We start from the raw sequence: 20,335 nt of genomic DNA on the forward strand, positions 1-20,335 counted from the left end.
TTTCCCTTGGTCCGCTGAAAATACAAAAAAGATCAACAGCTCAAAAAATAACTATAGTGTAATATTCAAAAAGCTTACTCACAATTTTAATATGTCAGTTTAATCAGGCATGCTGTGAATTTCAATAAATTTCCATTTCTATAATGTGGTGGCTCGAGGCAGTACCCAGTAGACAGTAGTAAGGAACAAAGTGTTTATTGGCAACTAACAAGGGTAACTTATGTACAGGCACAGAGTCTCCAATATAGATGTTAACACTCTGGCTCCAAGGCGCACTCTGGCTAAAACCCCGCTCCCAGGGTTCTCTGCTTTTCCCTCTTTGGTCGGGGTTCACGTGCCCCGCATGATAGGACCCAAGACAATCACATGGACAGCCAAGAGCACGCCAGTTAAAAGGGTCGTGCTACTACTTATTATATATCTTTATTACAATAAAATGAAACAACGCTCTCAGTGCATGTTTGAGAATTGCTTTAATTGCTGAATGGCAGTTATCTGTCAGTCACCTGAAGCATGATTAGAGGCAAAAGATGTAAATTGCATTCTTCTGCTTCAAACTTAAGCAGTGTGAGTCATCTGAGTTTAGCTGGGTTCTATAGCTGGGCGGAGAGATGGCAGATGGAGTTTAATCCGGACAAAAGTGAGGTAATGCATTTTGGAAGGGCTAATGCAGGTAGGGAATATACAGTGAATGGTAGAACCCTCAAGAGTATTGAAAGTCAAAGAGATCTAGGAGTACAGGTCCACAGGTCATTGAAAGGGGCAACACAGGTGGAGAAGGTAGTCAAGAAGGCATACGGCATGCTTGCCTTCATTGGCCGGGGCATTGAGTATAAGAATTGGCAAGTCATGTTGCAGCTGTATAGAACCTTAGTTAGGCCACACTTGGAGTATAGTGTTCAATTCTGGTCGCCACACTACCAGAAGGATGTGGAGGCTTTAGAGAGGGTGCAGAAGAGATTTACCAGAATGTTGCCTGGTATGGAGGGCATAAGCTATGAGGGGCGATTGAATAAACTCGGTTTGTTCTCACTGGAACGAAGGAGGTTGAGGGGCGACCTGATAGAGGTATACAAAATTATGAGGGGCATAGACAGAGTGGATAGTCAGAGGCTTTTCCCCAGGGTAGAGGGGTCAATTACTAGGGGGCATAGGTTTAAGGTGAGAGGGGCAAAGTTTAGAGTAGATGTACGAGGCAAGTTTTTTACGCAGAGGGTAGTGGGCGCCTGGAACTCACTACCGGAGGAGGTAGTGGAAGCAGGGACGATAGGGACATTCAAGGGACATCTTGACAAATATATGAATAGGATGGGAATAGAAGGATACGGACCCAGGAAGTGTAGAAGATTGTAGTTTAGTCGGGCAGTATGGTCGGCACGGGCTTGGAGGGCCGAAGGGCCTGTTCCTGTGCTGTACATTTCTTTGTTCTTTGTTTGTTCTTATATAAGAGAGGCATAAAGCGCACACTCAGTAAGCTTTGCGCACGTGAAATCGAGACAGCCTGAGTGACTGAGAGAGCCAGAATGAGGATTGGAACTTGGTAATTTGGAACAGTGTGGTAATTTGGTGCAGAGTGGGACAAGGTGAGTTTTCCCCTTTTCGTTTTGTTTTCTTTCTTCTGGCTTTGTAACTGGTGATCTGCAGGGAGAGATTCAGAGTGCATCCTGGGAAGGGGAGTGATACAAATATCTTTTCAAATTGTGGGGGGGAAAAACTGAAGTGACATCATAGTAAAGCTGTGACCGGATTGGCTGGTAGGGAATCTGTTAAATTTGAGAAAGAAAACATTGAGAAAAACTAATTAAAACGTATTAATTAACTAGGTAGAGGAGTAATTAAACCTGAGGGCAGAGATTAGTATTTAGCTTTTAACTTTACATTAAGAATCTAGCACCAGGGCCATATAGTTAATTGTAACTTAATCTAACAATAATTTAAGTATTTATTTTAAATTAATTAACTAGTGCTTAAATGTCACTCAGCGGGGTGCAGTGCTGTGACTGTGAGATGTGGCAGATCTGTGATGCTTCCAGCATTCTGGTCGACTACATCTGCAGCAAGTGTAACCAATGGCAGCTCCTCACAGACCACGTGGTTCGGTTGGACCAGCAGTTGGATACACTTAGGAGCATGCAGGCGGCGAAAAGCGTCATAGATAAGAGTTATAGAGATTTGGCCACACCAAGGTGCAGGCAAACAGATGGGTGGCGGCTAGAAAGGGCACGCAGTCAGTGCAGGAATCCCCTGTGGCTGTCCCCCTCTCTAACAGGTATAACCGTTTTGGATACTGTTGGGGGGGGATAGCCGATCAGGGGGAAATAACAACAGCCAGAACAGTGGCACTACAATTGGCTCTGTTGCTCAGCAGGGTAGGGCAAAGTGCAGGAGAGCAATAGTTACAGGGGACTCTATAGTAAAGGGCACAGATAGGTGCCTCTGTGGAAGTGAAAGAGACTCTAGGATGGTGTGTTGCCTCCCTGGTGCCAGGGTCCAGGATGTCTCTGAACGAACACAGGACATCCTGAAGGGGGAGGGTGAACAGCCAGAGGTCGTAGTGCACATAGGTGCTAACGACATAGGCAGGAAGAGCGACGAGGTCCTGCAGACGTTCAGGGAGTTAGGCAATAAGCTACAAAACAGAACCTCTAGGGTTGTAATCTCAGGATTACTCCCTGTGCCACGTGCCAGTGAGGCTAGAAATAGGACGATAGTGCAGCTAAACCAGTGGTGTAGGAGGGAGGGTTTCAGATTTCTGGACCATTGGGATCTCTTCCGAGGCAGGTGGGACCTGTACAAGAAGGATGGGTTGCATCTAAACTCGAGGGGCACAAATATCCTGGCTGGGAGGTTTGTTTGCCAGTGTCACTCAGGAGGATTTAAACTAGTATGGCAGGGGGGTAGGAACCAGAGCATTAGCTTAGAAGGTGTCATAACTGAAGGGGAAATAGAGAACAAACATAAGAGATCATCACACTCGGGTAGAGCAAAAAAGGTGACAAGTGTGAGAAGGGAAATGGTCAATGCAGGACTGAGGGTATTATACCTTAATGCGCGCCGTACACGGAATAAGGTAAATAACCTTGTTGCGCACACTGAAATTGGCCGGCACGATGTTGTGGGCATCACAGAGACATGGCTGCAAATGGATCAGGGCTGAGATCTAAATATCCAAGGATATAAATATCCTATCGAAAGGACAGGCAGATGGGCAAATGGGGTGGGGTTGCATTGTTAGTAAGGAATGAAGTTAAATCGATAGCAAGGAGCGATATAGGATCAGAAGGCATAAAATCTCTTGTGGGTAGAGTAGAGAAATCACAAAGGTAAAAAGACCCTGATGGGAGTTATGTACAGGCCCCCTAGCAGTCGTCAGGATGTGGGGCAGGAAATAAATCAGGAGATGGAGAAAGTATGTAAAGAAGGCAATATCACAATAATCATGGGGGACTTCAATATGCAGGTGGACTGGAAAAATCAGGTTGGTAGTAGATCCCAAGAAAAGGAATTTGTGGAATGTTTAAGAGAGTTCTGCTTCTGTATTCAACTAAGGCATAAAAGAGGAAACATTTGCACATCTTTCTTCAGGAAATTAATGTATTGGATTATAATTCACAAAGAACAAATAGTACTTTGCCCATGACAGAAATTTGGATTGGTGGTCAAATAGCCTGTTATGAGTGGAAAAAAGTTTGTGCTTGAAATTTCAATAGCTATTTGTTGACATAATGTCTGAGAGTTATTGCTATAGCATTACTACTGCTTGACTGCATCAACAACCTGTCATTATCACAGTAAGTTCACAGGTTCAGGGATTAGTTGTCTTTGATGCAGACTACCATGTTTGTTTTTAACCAGGGATCAAGTATTTGAAGGGATCTAAATGTAGAGCAAACTTTAATTAATTAGAGTATAGTGAAGTGTGTAATATATATTGTTATGAAATCCATTTGTTGCTGTGTCCTCTATGTGCTAAATTAGCAGACTATTAATATTGTAACATTTAAGGTACAGGATGTTCCACGGCTTGTTACATTTGTTCCTGCAGGACGGTCTTGAAGTTTTTGGATAGCCCACTAGGTCAGTTCACGGATAAGTGAACAGTCAGTTTGAGTTAGTCAGCCAGCAAATGTCCCAGATAAATGACCAAGACGGGACAGAAACAGAAAAATGAAAAGCGCAGAGAACCAGCGACTAAGTTAGAGAAAGGGCTGCAGGGAGCAGACTTTAAATGAAATGGGTAGAGAGAAGCCCATAAGACCCATGAAGGCAGACAAAGGTAGGCGACTCCATGCTGTGGTCCGTGGGGGCAGAAGTATCCCTTTGGATTGAATTGATTTGTTCAGTACGTGTACCGAGGTAGTGAAAAGTATTGTTCGGTGTACAGTTTAGACAGATCATTCGAAACATGAAAAGAAAATACATAGGGCAAAAATAAAATTACCATGTAAATACATAGACACAGGCATTAGGTGAAACATACAGGAGTGTAGTACTGCTCAGTAGAGGAGATGTGTGAAGCTCGTCCATAAGAGGGTTGTTTAGGAGTCTGGTAACAGCGGGGAAGAAGCTGATTTTGAATCTGTTAGTGCGTGTTCTCAGACTTTTGTATCTCCTGCCCAATGGAAGAGTGAATAAGCCGGGTGGGAGGGGTCTTTGATTATGCTGCCCGCTTTCGCAAGGCAGCGGGAGGTGCAAAGAGAGTCAATGGATGGGAAGCGGGTTGGTGTGATGGACTGGGCGGTGTTCACGATTCTCTGTAGTTTCTGACAGTCTAGGGCCAAGCAGTTGCCATACCAGACTGTGATGCAGCCAGATAGGATGCTTTCCATGGTGCACCTATAAGTTGGTAAGAGTCAATGTGGACATGCCGAATTTTCTTAGTTACCGGAGAAAGTATAGGCGCTGTCGTGCTTTCTTGGTCATAGTGTTGACGTGGGTGGACCAGGACAAATTGTTAATGATGTGCACACCTAGGCATTTGAAGCTGGCAACCATCTCCACCTTGGCCTGTTGATGGAGGCAGGGGTGTGTACGATACTTTGCTTCCTGAAGTCAATGACCAGCTCTTTAGTTTTGCTGACATTGAGGGAGAGACTGTTGTCGTTACACCACTCCACTGAGTTCTCTGTCTCCCTCCTGTATTCTGACTCATCGTTGTTCGAGATCCGACCGACTACGGTTGTGTCGTCAGCAAACGTGTAGGTGGAGTTGGAGCCAAATCTTGCCATGCAGTCGTGTGTGTATCAGGAGTACAGTTGGGGTTAAGTACGCAGCCTTGCGGGCCCCCGGTATTGAGGGCTATCGTGGAGGTGTTGTTTATCCTTACGGATTGTAGTCTGTGGGTCAGAAAGTCGAGGATCCAGTTGCAGAGTGACAACCAAGTCCTAGGTTTTGGAGCTTTGTGAGCTTGGCTGGGATTATGGTGTTGGAGGCGGAGCTGTAGTCAATAAATAGGAGTCTGAATAAATAAAAGTGCTTGTTGTCGAGATGCTCCAGGGATGAATGTAGGGCCAGGAATATGGCATCTGCTGTAGACCGGTTGTGACGGAATGTGAATTGCAGTGGATCGAGGCAATCTGGGAGTTGATGTGCCTCATGGCCAACCTCTCTAAGCACTTCATTACGATCAATGTCAATAGTCATTGAGGCACACCGCCTGGTTCTTCTTTGGCACGGGTACGATGGTAGTCGTATTGAAGCAGGTGGGCACCTCGGAGCGGAGTAGAAAGAGATTGAAGATGCCCATGAGCACATCTGCCAGATGGTCTGCGCAGGATCTGAGTGAATTACCAATGACCCTGTAGAAGGCCGATCTGAATTCGGAAGCACCAACGGTGGGTATGGGTGTGTCCGGGGCTGCTGGGGCAGTTGACAGCGGTCTCATGGTTTCCTGCTTGAATGAGCAGTAGTGTTCTGCTTGGCACAACCAAAAAGATGAAATTGTGCTTGTGAGCTAGTGTTTGGGTGTACTCGGGAATTCAAGAAAGAAAAGTCACGGAAGGCGAGATTGAAACCCTGCAAAGTTGGCTGTTGAAGCCGTCCGAGTTGGAATGACTTTTGGAGAGAATTTCAAATAGGGGGCGGAATTCTCCCGCAACTGGCCGGATGGCCCGACGCCAGCGCCAAGAGCGGCGGGAACCACTCCGGCGTCGGGCCGACCGGAGGGTGCGGAATCCTCCGCACTTCCGGGGGCTCGGCTGGTGCCGGAGGGGTTGGCACTACACCAACCGCCGCCGAAGAGCCGGCGCGAATTGGCGCATGCACAGAACTGTCGGCCAGGCCACCGTGGAGGCCCCCCCCCCGGGGCTGGATCCCCCTGAGGATTCACCTAGCCGGCCTACAAGCCAGGTCCCACTGTGATGGAGCATGTCCATTTCACGCCGGCGGGACTGGCCAGGAAACGACAGCCGCTCGGCCCATCGGGGCCCAGAGAATTGCCGGGGGGCCGCTGCCAACGGCCCACGACCGGCGCGGCGTAAACCCCGCCCCCACCCGAAAAACGGCGCCAGAGACTACAGCAGGGGGGGCCGGAGAATCCTGCCCAGGATCTTTGAAGATGAAATAGATGGAATTTCAGTAAGATTTGTTCACTCGGTGTGACTAACGCCATGATGGATTGTTGAGAAATCCGTGAATCATTTTGGTCGTATTTGTCATTTATTGTGTAGTGTGATGTGTTCAGTCACAGTTGGCTTGTTAACTCACAAGTGCCTCATCCTTAGCCTGAGTGTTACACTATAAGATAACTATTTGAAATTGTTTTTATCATTTTGATCTTGTATAATAAAGTTGATTTTGGAAGCTCATAACCCTTGAAATCTTGTGACTATCTTCACTTAGTAGGCCTCTTGAATTTCAAACTTGGCCTACTTTAAACAAAATGTTATTGGTTCTTAACCGGATCTTACCAACAACTTGGGTACTGGCCAAAGTCACAAAAGATCTTGTAACTCATTTTATTTAATCTGAGAATGGTTCCTGAGGTCTGTCCATGATGGATACTGCCAGTAAGTTGGTATGGAGGATGTAAAGGCATGTGATGGTGGGCTGGCATTCATGGGTTCGCACCAAGTAGGCATAGGGGCTACCAGGGATCATGGAGGTGGGTAGAGAGGAATAGGTTTGCATGAAGTGTATAAGGGGTTGATGGGACATGGGGAGTGGGTGGGAGGGGGAATGAGTGCTCGAGGTTCGACCTGTTTATATTACACTGGGATGAAATTCCAGAACACTGCGGTGAGCCTTTTTAACCAGCCTGCCTCAATGCTCAGCAGTCCTTGCAGTTATCCCTGAACTGTTGCCACATGTGTAGGGCCTGACTCCAACAAACATTTAAACTTCCCACCGGGAGGTGGGTACACCAAGCCAGGAAATTTCTCGGCTCTAAATGCATAAGTCTCGCAAAATACAGAAAGGCATTATCGTAATGAATTCCTAAATAGTAGTGCTGGAACCTGTCCCTTTGTTTCAAAAATAAAAAGCATGCGAATGAGAGATAGCATTTCTGCTTGGATACAAGACTAGGGTGTTTCCTGAAGCTCTGGAGAAGAGGAAAGAGAAAATCATTTTAAGATCAAATTACCAGCTTTTCGCTAAACCCAGAGATATCACAGATAGAAGACAGTTGCAGTCTTGATCTGAGAAGATTTGCAGCCAACTGAAAGAAGAGAGCAAAAGACAGGCCTGCAACTTGAATAGTTAAATTGCCAATTCTATCATTTACCACATGCAATGTGGCTGATGCCTCATGCTCAATTTGAAAACCAAGGAGGACTGGAGAATAGCCAATGTTGTTCCTTTGTTTAAGAAGGGTAGCAAGGATAATCCAGGGATCTACAGGCCGGTGAGCCTTATGTCAGTGATAGGGAAATTACTGGAGAGAATTCTTTGAGACAGGATCTACTCCCATTCGGAAGCAAATGGACGTATTAGCGAGAGGCAGCCCTTTTTTGATTTGATTTGATTTATTATTGTCACATGTATTAGTATACAGCGAAAAGTATTGTTTCTTGCATGCCAGACAGACAACGCATAACGTAACTGGGGAAGGAAGGAGACTGCAGAATATATTGTTACAGTTATAGCAAGGTGTAGAGAAAAGATCAACTTAATACGAGGTCGGTCCATTCAAAAGTCTTTTTGTGAAGGAGAGGTCGTGTCTCACTGACTTGATAGAGTTTTTTGAGGAGGTCACAAAGATGGTTGATGCAGTAGGGCAGTGGATGTTGTCTATATCCACTGCCTTCAGTAAGGCCTTTGACAAGATCCCTCATGGCAGACTGGTACAAAAGGTGAAGTCACACGGGATCAGAGGTGAGCTGGCAAGATGGATACAGAACTGGCGAGATCATAGAAGGCAGAGAGTAGCAATGGAAGGGTGTTTTTCTGATCGGAGGGCTGTGACTAGTGGTGTTCTGCAGGGATCAGTGCTGGGAATTTTGCTGTTCGTAGTATATATAAATGATTTGGAGGAAAATGTAACTGGCCTGATTAGTAAGTTTGCGGACGACACAAAGGTTTTTGGAATTGCGGATAGAGATGAGGACTGTCAGAGGATACAGCAGGAGTTAGCTCATTTGGAGATTTGGGCGGAGAGATGGCAGATGGAGTTTAATCTGGACAAATGTGAGATAATGCATTTTGGAAGCTCTTATGCAGGTAGGGAATATACAGTGAATGGTAGATTCCTCAAGAGTTTTGACAGTCAGAGAGATCTAGGTGTACAGGTCCACATGTCACTGAAAGGGGCAACACTGGTGGAGAAGGTAATCAAGAAAGCATACGGCGACTTCCGGTGGCGGCTATGAGGGAGTAGTTCGCATACTTGGTGGCTCCCGCTCTGGCCGGGCTTTTGGACCTTTTTCCCCGAATTCTTTGTGGTTTTGAGTCTTGATTTGGAAAGTTCGGACATTTAAGTACTGGATCCACACAGTGGGTGCATGGAACGGAGAACCCCAAGGGACCGTAAGGGAAGAAACAGAAAGATAAGCAAGGGCTGGATAGAAGTGGCTGCTGAAGTTAACATGGCCGAGGTTCGGACCCCTGCTGCGACGGCCCAGCCATCGATGAAGGAGCTGATGCAGGTCATTCAAGAGTGCTTCGCCAGACAGAAACGAGATTGTTTCGACCCAATAAAGGAGTCGATTGATCGGGTGGAATGGAGACTAGATGCCCAGGATCGGACGATCCAGAAGTTGGAGAAAGCGCTGGCGGACCAGGAGCACCAAACGGTGGTCGAGCTGGAGGTGGGGATGCTGAAGGATCAGCAGAAGAGGCTGTTAGAAAAAGTGGAAGAGCTGGAGAACAGTGAGCACCGACAGAATTTGAGAATTGTTGGTCTCCGTGAAGGGGCTGATGCGGGCGCTTTTGTGATAAATATGTTCCAGAAGCTTCTGGGGGAGGGGGCTTTTCCCTGGCCACTGGAGGTGGACAGGGCGTACAGGGCGATGGTGAGGAAGCCACGGCCGGGGGACCCCCAAAGGGCGATGTTCATGAGGTTCCACAGATTTCTGGATAAGGAGTGTGTTCTCCAGTGGGCCAAACGTACCAGGAGCTGCAAGTGGGACAATAGCATATTGTGTATCTATCAGGACCTGAGTGTGGAGGTGGGCAGAAGGAGGGCAGGCTTCAGGCAGGTGAAGGAGATCCTGTTTAAGAGGAAAGTGAAATTTGGGTTCCTCTACCCGGCGCGCCTCTGAGTCACCCATGAGAACCAGAACTCTGAATCGGCCGAAGAGGCGATGGACTTTGCCAAGAAGAAGGGTCTGGCGCAGATCTGAGGACTTTTTCGGACTTAAGCGGCAGCGTCTTTCTCGATTTTCTTTTTTGAACGATGTATATATGGTTTGATTGTTGTCCTTTCTTTTTTGTTTGTCTTTGAAGTTTGGGTGAAGATGGGGGAGTAAAAGATATTCGGTCGTTGTTGGGTTTTTTGGTATTTTGATGGAGGTGGTTGGTGGCGGCTTTCTATGTTTTATTTTGTATTATTTTAATTTGCACTATTGAAGGGTGTGCTGTGGGGGTCTCTGTCTGTCTTGGGCTGTCTCTTATGGTAATTAGGAGATTGTTCGGTCTTGGTTTGATGAGGAAAGTGGTTTTGATGGGGGGGGGGGGGGGTAGGGAACAATAGGCGGGAGACTTTGTGGCGCCGGAGGCGAGGGCCACCAGGCTAGCTGAATAAGCTAGTTCACAGAAGCACAGTGGGGGGTGTATACTGGTTCAATACAGGGCTGGGGTTGGGCTAGGGTGATGTGGTGTTGCGGGGGGGGGGGGGCTATTCTGCTGACGAGGGAGGGACTTGGGTCTGGGGATGGAGAGCAGGTCGGGGGTGGGGGCTGCCTGGAGGCGGGCAGTTGGCGGCGCGACACATGGGTGGGGGGCGGGCCCAGAAAGGGGGATGGCTGATCGGCGGGGAGTGGGGGGGGGGGGGGGGGGGGGGGGGGGCGCGGTGCCCCCCAATCAAGCTGATCACCTGGAATGTTAGAGGGCTGAATGGGCCTGTCACGAGGGCCCATGTGGTCACGCACCTGAGGGCTCTAAAGGTGGACGCGGTGATGTTGCAAGAGATGCACCTGAAAGTGGCGGATCAAGTTAAGCTGAGGAAGGGTTGGGTCAGTCAGGTCTTCCATTCGGGGCTGGATACTAAGACGAGAGGGGTAGCGTTTTGAACTAATAAGCGGGTGCAATTCCAGGCGGGCAGTATTGTTTCGGATGGGGGTGGGGGCCGTTATGTCATGGTGAGCGGTAAGCTGGAGGGGAGGAAGGTGGTATTGGCGCGCCAAACTGGGACGATGTTCCTTTCATTAGGGGGGTACTGGGGAAGATTCCGGATTTGGACTCGCACAAGCTGGTGATGGGAGGGGATTTTAATACGGTTATTGACCCTGGCCTAGATCGGTCGTGCTCGAGAACTGGGAAGGTGCCAGCGATGGCAAAGGAGTTGATAGGGTTCATGGAGCAGATGGGGGGGGGGGGGGGGGGGGGGAGAAAATCGACCCATGGAGGTTTAGACAGCCGATGGCTAAGGAGTTTTCTTTCTACTCGCATGTACACAGTGTATTCCCGGATCGACTTTTTCATTTTGAGTAGGGGTCTGCTGGCGGGGGTGGTGGACACGGGGTACTCGGCCATCACTATCTCGGACCATGCCCCACATTGGGTGGAACTGCAGGTCAGTGAGAGCTTCCAGCAGCCGCAGCGGCGATTGGACGTGGGCCTGTTGGTGGATGAGGCACTGTGTGAGAGTAAAAAAGTGTGTGCTGGACTACCTGCAGGTCAATGACACGGGGAAGTCTCAGCAGCGGTGGTCTGGGAGGCGCTGAAGGTAGTGGTGAGAGGGGAGTTGATTTCAATCCGAGCTCAGAGACAGGATGAATAGGACAGAGATGGACCGACTGATTAAGGAGATCCTACGGATAGATAGGAGGTGTGCAGTGACCCAGGGGTGGAACTGTTAAGGCAGCATCTGAGGCTGCAGGCGGAGTTTGGGGTACTGTCCACGGGCAAGGCAGTGGAGCAGCTTAGAAAGGTGAGGGTGACGCTGTATGAATATGAGGAGAAGGCCAGCAGAATGCTGGCACAGCAGTTGAGGAAGAGGGAGGCGGCCAGGGGAATCGATAAGGTGGTCGACGGGGATGGGAACATGGCAGGGGATTCGGCTGGGCCAAACAGGGCGTTCAGGGATTTTTATAGCGGACTTTACCAATCGGAGCCCCCCTCGGGGATGAAACGCTTTTTGGACAGGCTGACTTTCCCAAGGGTGGGCAGGGAGCAGGTGGGCGAGTTGGGGGCTCCGATTAGGTCTGAACAAATTTCTGAGGGCTTGGAGGCAATGCAGTCGGGCAAAGCTCCGGGGCCGGATGGATTCCCGGAAGAATCTTATAAGAAATTTTTGGGGATATTAGGGCCGTTGCTGGTTAAGGTTTTTAACGAGGCGAGGGATAGAGAGGTGCTGCCCCCGACGATGTCACAGGCCACCATTTCATTAATATTGAAGCGGGACAAAAGCCCGGAGCTGTGTGGGTCCTACAGGCCAATCTTGTTGCTCAATATGGACGCTAAGCAGCTGGCGAAAGTGTTGGCCTCCAGGATTGAAGATTGTGCGCCGGAGGTGATTATGGAGGACCAAACTGGATTTGTTAAGGGTAGGCAGCTAGTGGCCAATATTAGAAGGTTGCTTAACGTGATTATGATGCCCCCGGAGGGTGGGGAGGTAGAGGAGTTGTGGCCATGGATGCAGAGAAGGCGTTTGACCGGGTAGAGTGGGACTAATTATGGGAGGTGTTGGGACGCTTTGGGTTTGGTAGGGGCTTTATCGACTGGGTCAGGCTGCTGTACCAGGCTCCGGAAGCTAGTGTAAGGACAAACAAGATGACCTCGGACTATTTTAGGCTGTACCGGGGGTACAAGACAGAGATTACCCCTCTCCCCGCTGCTGTTTGCGCTAGCCATAGAGCCGCTGGCAATTGCTCTGAGAGCTTCTGGGGGGGGAAGCATAAGGTATCGCTGTATGCGGATGATTTACTCCTATATGTGGCGGATCCAGGGGCAGGGATGAGGGAGATTATGCCGATTCTGGGGGAATTTGGCCGGTTTTCGGGATACAAACTGAATATGATGAAAAGTGAGATGTATGTAGTCCAGGCAAGAGGCCAGGAGGGTCGGCTGGGGGAGCTACCGTTCAGGTTAGTGAGGGACAGCTTTCGACATCTGGGGATCAAGTTGCGCGCGACTGGGGCCGGCTACACAAGTTGAATTTGTCCCGGCTGGGATGCGCTCCCTTTATCACTGGCGGGGAGGGTGCAGACGGTTAAGATGATGATATTGCCGAGATTTTTATTTGTGTTCCAATGCCTCCCGATTTTTGTACCGCAAAGTCCCCACGGGTGAAAAAGGTGATGCTCAAGAGGAATCGGGGGAAGGGGCGGCTTGCCCTGCCAAATTTTAGTAATTATTACTGGGCGGCCAATATTGCGATGATAAGAAAGTGGGTGGTGGGGTTGGGGGCGGCTTGGGAGCGGATCATGCAGGGGCACCAGCTTAGGGGCGCTGATAACGGCACCATTGCCATTCCCGCCGGCGAGATATTCCATCAGCCCCGTGGTGGTGGCAGCCCTGAGGATCTGGGGTCAATGGAGGAGATTTGTTGGTGCAGTGAGGGCATTGGTTTGGTCCCAATATGCAACAATCATCAGTTCACTCCAGGGAGCTTAGATGGGGGATTTTGGGTATGGCAAAGGGCAGGGATTGAGAAGATGGGGGACCATATTTCTGGAGGGGAGCTTTCCTAGCTTAAGGGCGCTGGAGGAGAAGTTTGGGCTGACGGCAGAGAATGATTTCAGATATCTTCAGGTGCGGGACTTTCTGCGCAGGTAGGTACCATCCTTTCCACTCCTGCCACAAAGAGGGATTCAAGATAGGGTACTGTCTAGGGGATGGGTGGGGGAGGGCAGCATCTCGGACATCTACAAAGAATTAATGGGGGCGGAGGAGACACATACAGAGGAGCTGAAGCGCAAGTGGGAGGAGGAACTGGGGGGTGAGATGGAGGATGGCCTATGGGCGGAGACGCTGAGCAGGGTCAACGCGACCGCTACATGCGCAAAGCTCAGCTTGATCCAGTTTAAGGTGGTTCACCGGGCACACATGACAGCGACCCGGATGAGTAGATTTTTTGGGGTGGAAGATAAGTGTGTTAGGTGTGCGGGTGGACCAGCGAACCATGTCCATATGTTCTGGGCATGCCCAAAACTTGGGGGATATTGGCAGGGGTTCGCGGATGTCATGTCCAGGGTATTGAAGACAAGGGTGGAAATGTGTCCAGGGGTAGCGATCTTTGGGGTGTTGGAGGACCCGGGTGTTCAGGAGGAGTGAGAGGTAGATGTTCTGGCCTTTTCCTCCTTGGTAGCCCGGTGACGGATACTACTGGCTTGGAGGGAGTCTAGGCCTCCAAAGTCAGAGGCCTGGTTAACCAACATGGCGAGCTTTCTCGGCCTGGAAAAGATCAAGTACTCCTTGAGACGGTCGGTGTCAGGGTTCGCCCAGAGGTGGCAACCATTCATTGACTTCTTCACGGGGAACTAATCGTCAGCAGGGGGAGGGAGGGGGAGAGAGAAGAGGGGGGGCTAGGGTACTATAGAGTAGGGGGTTAAATAGGAGGACCGGATGTCGGCGGCTGTTTTTTTGATTCCTGGTCTTTGTACTCTATTGCTTTTTGTACTGTGGTTGTTTGTTATGCCAAAAATACCTCATTAAAAATTGTTTGTTAAAAAAAAAGGCGGCATATGGCATGCTTGCCTTCATTGGCTGGGGCATTGAGTATAAAAATTGGCAAGTCATGTTGCAGCTGTATAGAACCTAAGTTGGGCCACACTCGGAGTATAGTGTTCAATTCTGGTCGCCACACTACCAGAAGGATGTGGAGGCTTTCGAGAGGGTGCAGAAGAGATTTACCAGAATGTTGCCTGGTATAGAGGGCATTAGCTATGAGGAGAGGCTGAATAAACTCGGTTTGTTCTCACTGGAACGGCGGAGGTTGAGGGGCGACCTAATAGAGGTCTACAAAATTATGAGGGGCATAGACAGGGTGGATAGTCAGAGACTTTTTCCCAAGGCAGAGAGGTCAATTACTAGGGGGCATAGGTTTAAGGTTCGAGGGGCAAGGTTTAGAGGAGATGTACGAGGCAAGTTTTTTTACACAGAGGATAGTGGGTGTCTGGAACTCGCTGCCGGAGGAGGTGGTAGAAGCAGGGACGATAGTGATGTTTAAGGGGCATCTTGACAAATACATGAATAGGATGGGAATAGAGGGATACGGACCCCAGAAGTGTAGAAGATTTTAGTTTAGACGGGCAGCCGGCGCAGGCTTGGAGGGCCGAAGGGCCTGTTCCTGTGCTGTACTTTTCTTTGTTCAAGTTTGTAAGGAGTGAAAACAAACTGGAGGATTTGCCTAGCTAAAACCAGAGGGCGACACCCCACCCTATGAAAATTCTGACTATGGATCATAGTATTTGGAAAGGAAAATAAAAGAAGCAAAACCCTTGGAAAGCTGCAAAACATTGGATTGGTTCCAGAAGTGAATATCTACTTTTAAGGAACCAAATACCAAAACAAAGTTAGGATTTTCAATATCAGTAACAGAAGAAAAGAGGTAAATTTTGATTTGGTGTTTAAAATATATGTTGACTACAAAAATAGTGATAATTAATAATGTTTTGTCTTCAGTTATTGATCAGTTCTTTCAAAAAATGAAGTCTTGAAATGTCATTATTCAGTCTCATAGAATTCCTACAGTACAGATGGAGGCCATTTGGCCCATCTATACTGCACCGACCCACTGAAGGAGCACCCCGGCTAGACCCTACCCCCGTAACCCCAACTAGCCTTTGGACACTTAGGGGCAATTCAGCACGGCCAGTCCACCTAACTTGCACATCTTTGGACTATGGGAGGAAACCGGAGCACCCAGAGGAAACCCACACAGACTCAGGGAGAAAGTGCAAACTGCACAGAGATCGTCACCCAAGGCCAGAATTGAACCCTGGTCCCTGGCACTGTGAGACAGCAGTACTAACCATTGTGCCAACTTGCCTCCCTCTACTTGTCAATAACAGGAAGTTCAAATTACTCTTTAAATTGATCTCTATGCATATCGTAATAAGTCTTTGATCAACTTATATTTGTAAAAGCAATTCACTTCTTTATCTTCATGAAGCACAAAACAAATTATAAAAATGAATTAGAGAAAAGTCATGACACTATACCTGTTGCAATGGTTGCACCTACAAGTCTGGCTCGGATTAAACCATGACGCTCTTGTAGGTGAATAACATGAACTTTTGGGAACTGCGTCATGTATTTATCTAAATTTTCTTTCAAGTATTCTATATAACCAGGAGAAAAATAGAATGTGTTGGTTAAATTGATTTCTCCAAGAAATAATTTTCATAACTTCAAAGAACAAAATCCAATTTGATTTACTTTCTTTCTTACTTCAGAAATAAATAGAAGTGACAAATGCACACTCCTAAGATATAAACCAATAACCTAAGGAAGAACCGAAAGTAACCAGATTGCCACAACTCCTACATATCGACGGTCAATGCAAGTGATAGGAGATTTTCATTAATCATTATAATATTCCAAGTTGTTATTGCTCAAAAAATATTTTCAGAAGCCTTTCATCTTGTACTCATCAGAACAATTGCAAGAACACCAATGTCAGTATAAACAACAACTTTGACGTGTATAAGAATAGAGTTCTGACTGATTGGCAAGTGGACTCTGATTGGTAAAGGCATTGCCATGGAGAATGCACCAGTTAATGGTGACTGATAGTTAAACGTCAAGCACTGTTTGAAAATTTAAATCAGGCAGCTTATTTCAAGATGAGGAGATGCCACTGTTGGGCTGAGGTGGACACAGTAAGAAGTCTGACAACACCAGGTTAAAGTCCAACAGGTTTGTTTGGAATCACTAGCTTTCAGAGCATAGCTCCTTCATCAGGTGACTCATTTTAACCTGATGCTGTAAGACTTCTTACTGATTTGTCAAGGCATTGTCCCGAGGAACGAACTAGCAACTTTTTCATATTCCTTGACAGGATGTGGTCAAATCAAATTGGAGAGTATTCCATCACACTCCTGACTTATGCTTTGTGGAAGGTGGACAGGCATTGGGGAGTCAGGGTTTGAGTTATTCACTGCAGGATTCCTAGCCTCTCACCTGCTCTTGTAGCCACAGTATTTACATGGCCAGTCCAATTCAGTTTCTGCTCAATGGTAACCCTCGGGACACTTATTGTGCGGGTTCCAATGATGGTAATGCCATTGAATGGCAAGGGACAATGGTTAGATTCTCTCTTGTTGAAGATGGTCATTGCCTGGCACTTGTGTGTCATGAATGTAACTTGCCACTTGTCAGCCCAAGGTTGGATATTGTTCAGGTCTTATTGCATTTGGACATGGACTGTTTCGGTATCTGTGGATTCGCCAATGGTACTGAACATTGCACAATCATCACTTCTGATCTTGTACTGAAAGGGAAGGTCACTGATAAAGCACTGAAGATGCTGGGGCTGAGAACACTACCCTGAGGAACTCCTGCAGTAATATCCTAGAACTGAGGTGATTGAACTCCAACAACCGCAACCACCTTCCTTTGTGTTAGGTATGACTCCAACCAGTGGAGAATTTTATCTGATTCTCATTGACTCCAATTTTGCTAAGGCTGCTTGAAGACATGCTGGGTCAAATGCTGCTTTGAGTCAAGATCAGTCAGTCATACCACACCTCTGGAGTTCAGCTCTTTTGTCTATGTGAAATGAAATGAAAATCGCTTATTGTCACGAGTAGACTTCAATGAAGTTACTGTGAAAAGCCCCTAGTCGCCACATTCCGGCGCCTGTTCAGGGAGGCTGGTACGGGAATTGAACCGTGCTGCTGGCCTGCCTTGGTCTGCTTTAAAAGCCAGCGATTTAGCCCAGTGTGCTAAACCAGCCCCTTATGTTTGAAGGCTATAATGAGGTCCTCAGCTGAATAACCCTTGCAGAGCCTAAATGGAGCGTCGGTGAGTAGGCTATTGCAAAGCAAGTGCCACCTGATAGCACTGTTGATGGCCCGTTCCTTCATTTTTTGATGATCGAGAGTAAACTGATAGGGTAGTAATTGGCCTGGTTGGATTTGTCCTGCTTTTTATGTACAGCGCATACCTGGGCAATTTCCCACATTTCCTGTTAGATGTCAGTATTGTAACTGTACTGGAACAGCTTGGAATGTTCTGGAGCACAAGACTTCAGTACTAATGCCGGAATATTGTCAGGGCCAAATCACCTTTGCAGTATCCAGTGCTTTTAACCGTTTCTTGACATCACGTGAAGTGAATCGAATTAACTGGCAGCTGGAGACCTCAGGAGGAGGCCGAGATGGATCATCCACCCAGTACTTCTGGCTGAGGATTGTTGTAAATGCTTCCGACTTACCTTTTGCGCTGATGTACTGGGCTTCCTTCATCATTGAGGATGGGGATATCTGTGGAGCCTCCTCCTCCATTGAGTTATTCAACTGTTCACCAGCATGAGTGATTGAATGTGACAGGACTGCAGAGCTTAGATTTGAAATCTATCCTATTTGAATTAATGGAGGTCATCCTCAATGTGAAGACAAGTCTTGGTAAATGACACCTTTTTGCAATTTGAATGGGGTCTGGCCATTTATTATTGACAGAAATAAGTCTACTTCACGTGCAAAAGCATTTGGACAATGGCAATGTAGGATTCTGAATATTATCCTCCTGGGAGGACAGCAGGTTCGTACTCCATGAAGCCACTGGCACTTCCTTGGGTGCTACCTCGGCAACCCTAGTAACCAGTCATAGAACATATTGAGGGCGGCATGGTAGCACAGTGGTTAGCACTGTTGCTTCTCAGCGCTGGGTCCCAGATTCGATTCCGTTTGGGTCACTGTCTGTGTGGAGTTCTTCCCATGTCTACCTCAAAGCTGCTTTGGCCTAGGTTGACTACCTGGCCCTCATTTCTGCTGGAAGTTCTGTGCCTACAAGACTGATTCATCTGTCTGTCTACATCATCGGAAAAGGGAATTCTATGACATCAGTTTTCAGCCCATTGACCTTCGTGAAAGAATACCTCATTGGACTTTGATTTTGGACTTGAATCTACATGCACAAATATTTATTTTCTCTGTACTATAAATCCTTCTTTTCCCAATTCTTCTCTTTACTGTCTGAGTGTGGAGACCCTGTTGCGAATCTCCACCAATGCATTGGGTGTGTGTGAATAAATTAACCTTTCGACTTCATCCTATCTCGAATTTGCTGTGGGGTTATTACTGGAAGTTTGGGTCACACAAAAACCGGATTGGCGAAATATGCTGCCACTTATAAAGAGGAAAACAAATCAAAACACTTTTCTGCTTATGGACTGGTGGTGACAGGAGAAATTAGTGCTGTTTAACCTCTCCTTCCTGTCTGTAACAGAGTTGTTTGTCTTCTTTCACCTGGTGGTGCACAAGGCAGAATTTCAGTGAGGTTTTCCTGGAACAGATTGTTAGCCTGTCACAAGAGGCTTATTGCTTGAGGCGCGCAACTCTGCATCAGCATGGCTGACCAGGAGCCTCTTCTGCTCTTACCGCCTGCTATTGGCACGTTGGAAGGATTTTGCAGGGTGATACACAACCTAGCTGCACTAGGAATGCACCTTAAGTCCTGGGATGGGACTCAAACCCAGAGCTTCTGGCTAAAAGGAGGACCACTACCCACTGTGCCACAGAATCGCTGCCATAACAGAGTAAATAAGGAAAATCTGTTTCCAGTGGTTAGAACGATGAGTAACCAGAGAACACAGATTTAAAGATGACAGTCGAAAGAACCTGTGGCAACATAGGAAACATTTTTTTCTATGCAGCGAATGGTTAAGGTCTGGAATGCACTGCCTAAGGGTGTGGTGGAGGCATGTACAATTGAAGCATCCAAAACGTAATTTGACTGCACCTGAAAAGAAACCATGTGCAGGAGAATGGCATAGATTTGCTCAGAAGGCAGGTGTAGACACAATGAACCAAATGGCCTCCTTCTGCACTGTAACAATTGTGATTTATTTTTTTAAAGTTGTGATCTGGATTGCAATGCCTGAAAGCATGGTGAAAGCAGACTGATAGCAACTTCCAAAAGGTAATTCAATGAATGCTTGAAAGGAAAATATTTATAAGGCAATAGGGAAAGAGTTACGCAGCAGGAACATAGGACTTAGGAATAGGAGTATGCCATTCAGCCCTTCAAGCCTGCTCCATCATTCCATAAGATCATGGCTGATCCAGTTGAAGTCTCAACTCCACTTTGCCATCTGTGCCCATGAGGTGCCACATAGGAGACTGTTGAAGAAGTTAAGAGCCCATGTTGTTAAGGGCAAGATCCTGGCATGGATAGAGGATTGGCTGACTGGCAGAAGGCAGAGAGTGGGGATAAAGGAGTCTTTTTCAGGATGGCAGCCGGAGACTGGTGGTGTGCCTCAGGAATCTGTGCTGGGACCACAACTTTTCACAATATACATTAATGATCTGGAAGTAGGAACTGAAGATATTGTTGCTAAGTTTACAGATGATAGGGGCAGCACGATGGCTCAGTGGTTAGCACTGGGACTGCGGTGCCGAGTACCCGGGTTCGAATCCCAGCCCTGGGTCACCGTCCATATGGAGTTTGCACATTCTCCCCGTGTCTGCGTGGGTTTCACCCCCACAACCCAAAGATGTGCAGGTTAGGTGGATCGGCCATGCTGAATTGCCCCTTAATTGGAAAACAAATAATTGGGTACTTTAAATTTTTT

At 47.5% G+C, this 20,335-nt stretch overlaps 1 protein-coding gene across 2 annotated transcripts in view; it reads right to left on the bottom strand.

Annotated features, from left to right (window-relative positions):
- The window catches only part of LOC140390178 (polypeptide N-acetylgalactosaminyltransferase 5), an 85,959-nt gene that overhangs the window by 44,216 nt on the left and 21,408 nt on the right, over positions 1-20,335 (bottom strand). For both annotated transcript variants that reach the window (XM_072475135.1, XM_072475126.1), the window contains one exon: positions 15,762-15,881. In XM_072475135.1, the coding sequence (XP_072331236.1) occupies positions 15,762-15,881 (120 nt within the window). The remainder of the gene's footprint in view (positions 1-15,761; positions 15,882-20,335) is intronic.

Source organism: Scyliorhinus torazame, chromosome 2, assembly GCF_047496885.1.
Source record: "Scyliorhinus torazame isolate Kashiwa2021f chromosome 2, sScyTor2.1, whole genome shotgun sequence".
Classification (NCBI taxonomy): domain Eukaryota; kingdom Metazoa; phylum Chordata; class Chondrichthyes; order Carcharhiniformes; family Scyliorhinidae; genus Scyliorhinus; species Scyliorhinus torazame.